The 10,580-nt window shown below is 37.9% G+C and overlaps 1 protein-coding gene across 1 annotated transcript in view; it reads right to left on the bottom strand.

Annotated features, from left to right (window-relative positions):
* Window positions 1–10,580, bottom strand: part of LOC106872191 (cyclin-dependent kinase 11B-like) — a 73,779-nt gene that overhangs the window by 45,854 nt on the left and 17,345 nt on the right. The window contains 1 exon segment of the mRNA XM_052970804.1: window positions 9,983–10,127. Within this exon segment, the coding sequence (XP_052826764.1) occupies window positions 9,983–10,127 (145 nt within the window).

The raw sequence follows: 10,580 nt of genomic DNA, 5'->3' as shown, positions 1-10,580 counted from the left end.
TCCACTGGTTCAAAAAATAAATTTGTCAATATACTTCTTTTAATTTTGACTCTATATCTTCAGGAGGAGTTACCTCAATCCTTTCTATATTAACCAAAATGAAGTAGATTGACAAATTTATTTTTTGAACCAGTGGAAGACACGCGAGATGTCGAACTATTGTTCACAAGATAGCAAATGGCACTCTTCTTTTAATTTTGACTCTATTATTATTATTATTATTATTATTATTATCATTATTGTAATTGTTGTTGTACCAGTTGAACATTGGGGTTGATGTAATTGATTTATCCCTATCCCCTAAATTTACTGGCCTTGTGCCAAAATTTGAAATCATTATTATTATTATTATTATTATTAAGACGGAGAGCTAGCAGAATCATTAGCATACCAGACGAAATGCTAAGCAGCATTTCACCCGTTTTTTTATGTTCTGAGATCAAATTCCACTGAGTGTCAACTTAGCCTCCCATCCTTTTGGGGTCAATAAATTAAGTACCAGTCAAGCACTGGGGTCGATGTAATCAACAAGCTCATTCCCCCATATACAGTAGAAAGGATTATTATTACTATTATTATTATTATTATTATTATTGATTTGTCTCTTTGCTTACAGTTCCCAATGCACCGATTATTAGAGGCACAACCTTAACAATTTTCATATTCCAACCTCTTGCAATTTCAAATTTTAAGGAACTTATTAATATTATTATTATTATTAAAATAAATCATTATTAAAAAAAATAAAAGAAATCATTATTATTATTATTGCTATTTTTTAGCAGGTAGTGTTGAGAGAGTAGCAGTAATAACATGAAGGATTAAATACCAGCGCTGTTTAGCTAAATATATTCTTTTTTTTATTGAAAATCAGAATTCAAATCCTACCAAGGACTAATTTAGCTTTTTGTCCGACTGGGTTAAATAAAATATGTAACGAGTTGAGTTTCTGTCATCATTTCCCCTAACGTGTGAAAAACTAAATAGGAATTTTGAAAGAAATATCGATAAAACTAGTTTTTAAATATCAAATGGCTATGGGGGTCCACCAGAATAAAATGTTAATCATCATCATCATCGATTAATGTCTGCTTTCCATGCTAGCATGGGTTGGGCGATTTGACTGAGGACTGGTGAAACCAGGTGGCTACACCAGGCTCCAATCTGATTTGGCTGAGTTTCTACAGCTGGATGCCCTTCCTAACGCTAACCACTCCGAGAGTGTAGTGGGTGCGTATATGTGCCACCGGCACGAAGGCCAGTCAGGCGGTACTGGCAACGGCCACGCTCGAAATGGTGTATTTTACGTGCCACCTGCACTGGTGTATTTTACGTGCCACCTGCATTGGTGTATTTTATGTGCCACCTGCACTGATGTATTTTACGTGCCACCTGCACGATTAACGTAATCAAAAATATTAATCAAAAGGGTCCATAGACAAAGAAACAGATGAGAGCCCCTGGATTTACAGTTACTGAATCTCTTGCCATGAGAAATGAAAAGCCATAAACCTAGAGTTGAAAGAAACAACTTTCCTTCAGTTAGATTTAAAATACCAGCAGATCAACCCTTTAATATTCGGTGTCCCCACAAAACAAGGCAATCATAAAACATGAAGTGCTTTAATTTTAACTTTTTATGAACCCAAACTAATATCTTTTATCTTTCACTTGTTTCAGTTATTAGACTGCAGCTACGCTGGGTACACTGCCTTGAAAAATCCCAGTTGAACAAATCGACCCCAGTACCTAATTTTTTTTTTAAAGCCTAGTACTCATTCTATTGGACTCTTCTGCCAAAATGTTAAGCAATGAGGATACAAACAAACCGATACTGGTTGTCAAGTGGTGCCGGGGAAACAAACACAAAGACACACGCATACATACATAAGATAGGCTTCTTTCAGTTTCTGCCAACCAAATCCATTCACAAGGCTTTGGTCGGCCTGAAGCTATAGTAGGGATTGAACTCAGAACCTTGTGGTTGAGAAGCAAACTTCTTACCACACAGCCATGCCTGTCTGGTAAGAAGTTTTGTAACTTTTATCACCCTCACTTTTTTTATCTTTCGTGTTATTAAGTTGTAATAAACTGAGAATGGAAATTAAACTTTATGCATTGATGGGTGAAAGTGTAAGGTAAAGTGTACAAAGCAGATACTGAGAGGGTTTTACAAATGCAAACTTTTGCTTGGATAGTTTAGGAATTTGATCTTTCAGAACAACATGCCTCGCAGGATTGAAGATCAGTTCTTAGCCAAATACCATTATGACAGCATAAAAAAAAAAAAAAAAAAAAAAAAAAAAAAGAAGAAAAAAAATGATGGCAAAAATATTAGAGCTTAACAGACGAACATGTCGAAATAACTGTCTCTCCCACTAGATATATTTTACAGCAATTACACCTCTTTATTTACCTGAGCTAATTAGTTAATGTTTGTGACGCTAAAACCGACTTCAACGCTAATTAATTTAATTTCGAATTTAGAACTAATTCAATGAACTCTAGATTGTTAGGGTAGCACCAACAGCAAGTCTATTTAAAATATTTGTATGTGTGATGCCCTTTTCTCTATGTTACCAAAGGTTAAATGGATGAGCACTCAGTCTGGGTTTATTACAGGTACAACCTAGCTTCTCTCCCATGCTAGTGTAGATATGCAAACACATATATATGTGTTTGCATATCTCTGAGTGGTTGGCGTTAAGAAGGGCATCCAGCTGTAGAAACTCTGCCAAATTTAGATTGGAGCCTGGTGTTGCCATCCGGTTTCACCAGTCCTCAGTCAAGTTGTCCAACCCATGCTAGCATGGAAAGCGGACGTTAAACGATGATGATGATGATGATATATATATATATATATATATATATATATATATATATATGAACATGATTTTAAAAAAATCAAGTGTGCCGAACACTATCCTACTATCTCGCCCTCTATCCTCTTTTAGTCTGGTATACCACCTTGCTTACATACAACATGTATGACTGGAGTATACAAGGACATGCAACAAACATCATATTGTGTTGTTTATTATAATACTGAGGAAGTGTGTGTCTATAATATAAAGCTTAAAAATACCGATTATGTTTTCTGCATACCTTACAACAATGTATGTGTGCATGTATAGACATACACATGCACACATATCTATATAATGAATTACTCTGCATCACACAAGGAAGTGAAAAGGTGCACAGATAATTTTAGTGAAAGCAAACATACATTCAGTGAGAGAAATATGTTTCTTAGAAGTAAGAAAGAAATAGAAGTTTTTAAAAAATTAAAATGAAAATAAAATTCAAAGGAACATGAATGATATAAGAGAAAACCAAAAGGAATATCAGGTTTTACTTTCAGACAAAGCAGCATTCTGCTTTTGGCCTAAGGAAGCTGACTCGTTGACATCATGCCATCACTGAGAAATAGACATACATCATGAGGAAATTAACGAACGACTTTTCAAATGTTCTGAGGTCCAATGGCCTTCATCAGTAACGACGAGTTGTGTGAAGAAGCTGGTGTGAAGATGAGATGGCAAAAACAAATAGAAGTGTTTTAATAAAAGAAAATGGTGAAATGATGAAAAAAACGATGATGAGCTGAGATGTTATTCTTGAGCTTGGTTATAGTGGCTTTGAGTGGGCTTTGGTGGCACACCTCAGTAAATGAGGTGGAATATTTATGGAGAAGTAAATACTTGTGTCTTGAAATGAAGAGATGGATATGATGACAACATGAAATGAAAAAAAGAAAAAGAAAGCACAGACACACACAAAAAGAAAAATAACAACAATGACATGATTTGTCTAAATGATTTCTTCATGTTTGTATATTTTTAAATACTGTTTTTAACAATTAAACTATTTTAATGTCTATTGATAACATTTAAAATGAAAAACATAACCTGTAACTAGAATCCAAGAGGAGACAAATCTGAAAGGATCCATCCTGAGAAAATTTCCTTTGAGGTTTTAAACCTACATACCTACCAACCAACCACAAAATACCCCTAAACTACTAAGTAGTATATAGAAATCAACAAGAGCCTCTACATAGTCTCTTTACATTTGCTAGATATAGTAGCCAAATCTTCCTCTTACTAAAATTACATACACACATCCATCTTAAAGACAGAAGGACACATCAGATAAGGTAGTTCTCGGCATGCAAAAACAATGGTCATGGCTGCATGGTTTTGACCATAGGCCTAACTTGAGACTAAGTAACCAATAATTTGATGAACAAGCAACCCATATGTACTTTATATATCCATTCCTTATTTTGGCACAAGGCCAGCAATTTTGAGGGGAGGGGAAGTAGACTACATCGAACCCTGTGCATAACTGGCATTTATTTATCAACCCCCGAAAGGATGCAAAATAAAGTCAACCATGGTAGCAGCTGAACTGAGAACAGGACAGCTGAAATGTTACGAAGCATTTCGTCCGGTATGCTAATGATTCTGCCAGATTGCCACCTTTATGAACACAATGTATTAACACCTCAAGCAATTTAACACTATAATTCTAGTAAACTATGGAAAAAAACAAAAAGTCAAAGGCCTTTTGACCATATACGCAGAGAAAATTATCTCCACAAGAAAAAAAAAAAAAATTTGAATGACTTAAAATGAAGTGTTATGTGATATCTTGTAATCCACATTACAATCAACTTCAACATCATTCTTTTAACATATATCATGTCATGCTTGTGCAGGTCAGACAAAATTCATTGAGGCAGATTTTCTACAGCTGGACACCCTTTCCATTGCCAACCCATGCCTGTTTCTATACGAAGAAACATTTCCCTTAGTGCTTCAAACATGAACAGCACAAAGGCCAGACATGTTTTCACAGAAGATTGCAAGTGAATGACACCATTAGTATAAGAGTAATGTTTGTTGACAACTATGGCACAATGTCAAGACAGATACATACACATAACAGGCTTCTTTCAGTTTCTGTTTACAAAATCCACTTTTAAAGCTTTGGTTGGTTCTTAGCAATAGCAGAACAAACTTCCCTACGGTGCCATGCCGTGGAACTGAACCCGAAACCAAATGGCAATTTTCTCAAACATTCAGCCATACCCCTATAGTCAATATTAAATCAGAGAACCTGTAAATCTTATGTAGGTTTTAATAAGTTAAACCTTATCTCATTAATCAATAACCACATGAAGATGGCGTTCTTCATTTGTTTACTTTACTTTCACTTTCCATGCTAGTGGGGTTGGATGGAGGCATATTTGAGGCTGCATTTTTATGGGTCGATACTCTTCCAATCATCAATCATAATGTGAACAGGCAATGCAAACATCACGTCACTGTTTTGTTAAGGCGGTGACTAGTAAAGCTGCAGCCATGAAATGTGAACATACACACACAAATCTCTCTCTCTCTCTACATCATCATTTAACGTCCGCTTTCCATGCTAGCATGGATTGGACAATTTGACTGAGGACTGGCGAACCAGATGGCTGCACCAGTTTCTACAGCTGGATGCCCTTCCTAACGCCAACCACTCCAAGAGTGTACTGGGTGCTTTTACATGCCAACGACACGAGGGCCAGTCTGGCGATACTGGCATCGGCCACGCTCAAATGGTTTTTTTTTTACATGCCACCTGCACAGGAGTCAGTCCAGCAGCGCTGGCAACGACCTCGCTCGAATGTTTTGTTCACATGCCACCAGCACAAGTGCCAGTAAGGCGTCGCTGGTAACGATCACGCTCAAATGGTTCTTTTTACGTGCCATTGGGACAGAAGTCAGACCACTGCTCTGGCAGTGATCACGCTGGGATGGTGCTGTTAGCGCTCCACTGGCACAGGTGCCAGTCATCGAATTTGGTTCAGTTTCGATTTCACTTGCCCCAACACACGCACACACACACACATATATATGCCTCAACATACATATATAAATATATAGTTTTAGGGAAAAGAACCAAGGTTCATGAACTCATCAATGAAAATCCACTGTCACATATAGAAAAATTAATAATTAAAAGCACTTCAATACATTAATGTATATAAGGTGATGAATTGGCAGAACTGTTCGCACGTCAGGCAGGATGCTTAACAGTATTTCATTCGTCATTACACTCCGAGTTCAAATTTCACTGAGACTGATTTTCATCCTTACGAGATCGATAAATAAGTACCAGCTGAGCACTGAGATCAATATAATCTCCTCACCCGAAAATGATGACCTTGTGCCAAAATATGAAACTAATACATTAATGTGTATACTCTTTTACTTGCTTCAGTCATTTGACTGCGGCCATGCTGGAGCACCGCCTTTAGTCGAGCAAATCAACCCCCAGGACTTATTCTTTGTAAGCCTAGTACTTATTCTATCGGGTTCTTTTACCGAACTGCTAAGTTACGGAGACGTAAACACACCAAAGTCGGTTGTCAAGCGATGTTGGATGGGACAAGCATATACATATATATATATATACATATATGACGAGCTTCTTTCAGTTTCCGTCTACGAAATCCACACACAAGGCTTTGGTCGGCCCGAAGCTATAGTAGAAGACACTTGCCCAAGGTGCCACGCAGTGGGACTGAACCTGGGACCATGTGGTTGGTAAGCAAGCTACTTACCACACAGCCACTCAAATCTGCAAAATGTAACAAGTCATTAATCACCATCATCATCATTTAACATCCGCTTTCCATGCTGGCATGGGTTGGATGGTGTGACATAGAGCTGTCCAGACCCCAAATGTCTGTTGCGGCATGATTTCTATGGTTGGATGCCCTTCCTAATGCCAACCACTTGCCAGAATGTGCTGGGTGCTTTTTACATGCCACCAGCACGGGTGTGTTTATGCAGCACTGGCACAGGTGCCTTTTGAGGGGCACTGGCACCTGAAAGAACAAGCCTGTATGTAAGGAAGACAGCGAGTTTTTCTTAGCTTGATACATCTTATCAAGTACAGTAAATCGCCACATCTTCCGATGGCTCAGTGTCCAAAGATCCTTTCTCACCACTTTGTCCCACGTCTTCCTGGGCCTACCCCTTCCACAGGTATCCTCCACAATTAGAGCTCAGCACTCCTTTACGCAGCTGTCATCGTTCATACACATCACATGACCAAACCAACGCAAGTAATAATCTTAGGAAAAAAAAAAAAAAAAAACTGTCAGAATCACAAGAGTGCTGGACAAAATGTTTTGTAATATTTCTTCTGGTATTTTTTATATTCCAAGTTCAAATCCAGCTACGGTCAACTCCCATCTTTTTTCCTTCTGGTGGGGTCTATGAAATAAAGTATCAGTCTAATATTGGGATCAGTGTAGTTGATAAAGCTCCTTGCCTTAAAAATAGCTAGCTTTGAGCCTAAATTATAAACAAATATAAAAGAATGTAATCTGTAGCTTTCTATTTGATAATTCTACTCAAAGTTACATAAGAACTTCTCTGTCTTCATCTTCCTGTCTCTCTCTCTCTCACTCTCTCCTTCCTGCTATCTAACAAGCGAACAGACTACATGTAATACAGCAAAACTGTTCTACAAGTAAAAGTATTGGAAAAGAAGAGAAATACATTCTAGCATGGCTGTTTGGTGGAGAACTTCACTTCCCAAGGCAAGATGTACTATGCTTTCACTACGGTCACCTCTACCCTCATCTCAAACCATCTGTTACTCTCCCCCTCACTCTTATGAAACTACATACCTTCTCTTTCCACCACCCGACCTCACCCCAATCCAGTGTCCATGCTTACCTTCTGGTACCTTGACAGTTTGATCCAGCACTCCACCACTACCATCTTTATCTTCTACCCAACTACTCCCACCCAATCTTATACAAAGCAGGGAGGCTGTTTATCTCTTCTATAAGAAGACACTTTTACTTGTCCCCCTATCATACTTCAGCCTTTCAACACCTGGCATAAAGCCAACCCCTGCCTCACACATACCGTCCTCCACTTAGTTGAGGGAGCTTTTCCTGTTCTTTCCATGTCTTGCAAGTCACTCAGCGACGTCACTAGTACTGATTGTGCAAAAACAAAACAACGACAACAACAAAAAGAAACATTCAATACACACTGTAAAGTGGTTGGCATTAATGAAGGGGGTCCAGTCATTGAAACCATGCCAAAAGCTGACTTTGGAGCTTGACACAGCCCTACAGCTGGCTCAATACTGCCAAACCTGAGGTCCCCAACTAAAGTCCATATTAGATTTTGTTGCTAAAATCTGTGCAATTAATTGCTTGTACTTCTACAGCACACAAAATATTTTAGTCTTTTTTATACAATATAGGTGTAGGAATGGCTGTGTGGTAAGTAGCTTGCTTACCAACCACACGGTTCCGGGTTCAGTCCCACTGCGTGGCACTTTGGGCAAGTGTCTTCTACTAAAGCCTCGGGCCGACCAAAGCCTTGTGAGTGGATTTGGTAGATGGAAACTGAAAAAAGCCCATTGTATATATGTATATGTATATATATATATGTGTGTATGTGTTTGTCCCCACCAACATTGCTTGACAACCGATGCTGGTGTGTTTACATCCCTGTAACTTAGCGGTTCGGCAAAAGAGACCGACAGAATAAGTATTAGGCTTACAAAGAATAAGTCCTGGGGGTTGATTTGCTCGACTAAAGGTGGTGCTCCAGCATGGCCGCAGTCAAATGACAGAAACAAGTAAAAGAGTAAATTCCTGGCTTGCTTACCAACCACATGGTTCCAAGTTTAGTCCCACTGTGTGGCACCTTTGCCAAGTGTCTTCTACTATAGCCTTGGGCCGACCAAAGCCTTGTGAGTGAATTTGGTAGATGGAAACTGAAAGAAGCCTAACGTGAATGTGTGTGTGTGTTTGTCCTCCCACCATTGCTTGACAACTAATGCTGGTGTGTTTATGTCATCTGTGACTTTGCGGTTTGGCAAAAGAGAACCGACAGAATAAGTAAGTACTAGGCTTACAAGGAATAAGTCCTCGGGTCGATTTGTTCGACTAAAGGCGGTGCTCCAGCATGGCCACAGTCAAGATGACAAACCAATAAAAGGATAAAAGAATAGAATGGCTATGGAGGTCTATCAGAGCAAAACAGAAATCAAAGGGTTCCATAGGCAAAAAAATGGTTGAGAACAACTGCATTAAACCGTCCAACACATGACAGCATGGAAAAACAGATGTTAAATGATGATGATGAAAATGATGTGCTTATGGTCAGAGTTGGAATGCTTTCGGTCATAGGTCAACTCAATTAGGGCCTGGATCTTAAATACAACAACAACAGCCTAGTAATGGAATAAGTAAGAAAAGGATGGAAACATGTCTGATAGAGGATCACCTACCAGACTAGAAATGATATGTAAGAGCCAGAGATCAGAGACCAAATCTGGTACAAGGTACTAAAAACAACACTGACAATTTCATAACTGATTATTATAATTCATTGTGGATATCATTACCACTAAAATTCATGATAAAAAAAATAGTGGATTGGCAGAAACATTAGAGCATCAGAAAAACTTGTTCTGGCTCTCTATGTTCAGAGTTCAAACCCCACTAAGGTCACTTTGTGCCTTTCAGGATCAATGAATAAAGTACGGTCAAGTACTGGAGATGATTCTATCCACATACCCCTCCCCTCGAAAATTGCTGACCTTGTGTTTAAATAATTCACAGCAGATGGATTTTAGAGGCAAAAAAAAAAACACTTTAAAATTTGTAAACATAGCCATAATATAATAAAATGGTTTTATAACTATAAATCATAAAGTTACCACCTATTTAACAATCCAGCTCTCCATACAAATAATTTAGATATATATTCATGTAAAAGAAAAATCGAATGGAAAAAAGAAAGAGCAACAAAACAGGCAGTTACCACAACCTATCATGCTGCACAGTTATATATAACATAGATGTGTAAGTTAACTGCAAGTTAATCAGCAGCAAAATGGATTTTAAGACATCAAGAAAAAAAAAAGGACAAAAAAAAATTCATGCAGTTACCTTTCTCGTCTAGATTCCTCTCGTTTGCGTGCTTCTCGTACCTCGTCTTTCAGACGTCGTTCACGTTCTTTCTCTTTGTCCTGTTGACGCTGCATTTCATGACCATGCCGATCTTTACCTGCAGACCGCATGTGTAGCCTATCTCCTGTAAGCACAGAACCAATAAGAACAATTACACAATAAATAAATAGACAATGACACACACACGTCAACACATACAATACAGCACATATAATACATACATACATACATATATATATATATATATATATATAAAATAATAATAATAATAATAGGGATAAAAATCCAAATTTACAGGTAAAAACTCAAATTCAATTTATCAAAACTTAAAATTAAATTAATATTAGAAAGAACTTTGGTTCTTTTCTCTAAAACTATATATATTACGGAGATGTACTTGCATAGCAAGTGACCTGATCTGAGATCGTGTGCTGGAATGAAAACAATTGCAGCGTGGAAGGTGTTTATAAGCCATTTAAAATAACACACAAAAACCGTTAGATTCACTTCAACATTTAAATTTAATTTGTCAAAATATCTTCGTTGCTTTGAGACCGTGACCTGTTCACTGATGCAG

The sequence above is a fragment of the Octopus bimaculoides genome, chromosome 9 (genome assembly GCF_001194135.2).
Source record: "Octopus bimaculoides isolate UCB-OBI-ISO-001 chromosome 9, ASM119413v2, whole genome shotgun sequence".
Taxonomy (NCBI): domain Eukaryota; kingdom Metazoa; phylum Mollusca; class Cephalopoda; order Octopoda; family Octopodidae; genus Octopus; species Octopus bimaculoides.
Note: the sequence above shows the minus strand (reverse complement) of the source record. Positions and strands in the feature narration are given on the sequence as shown.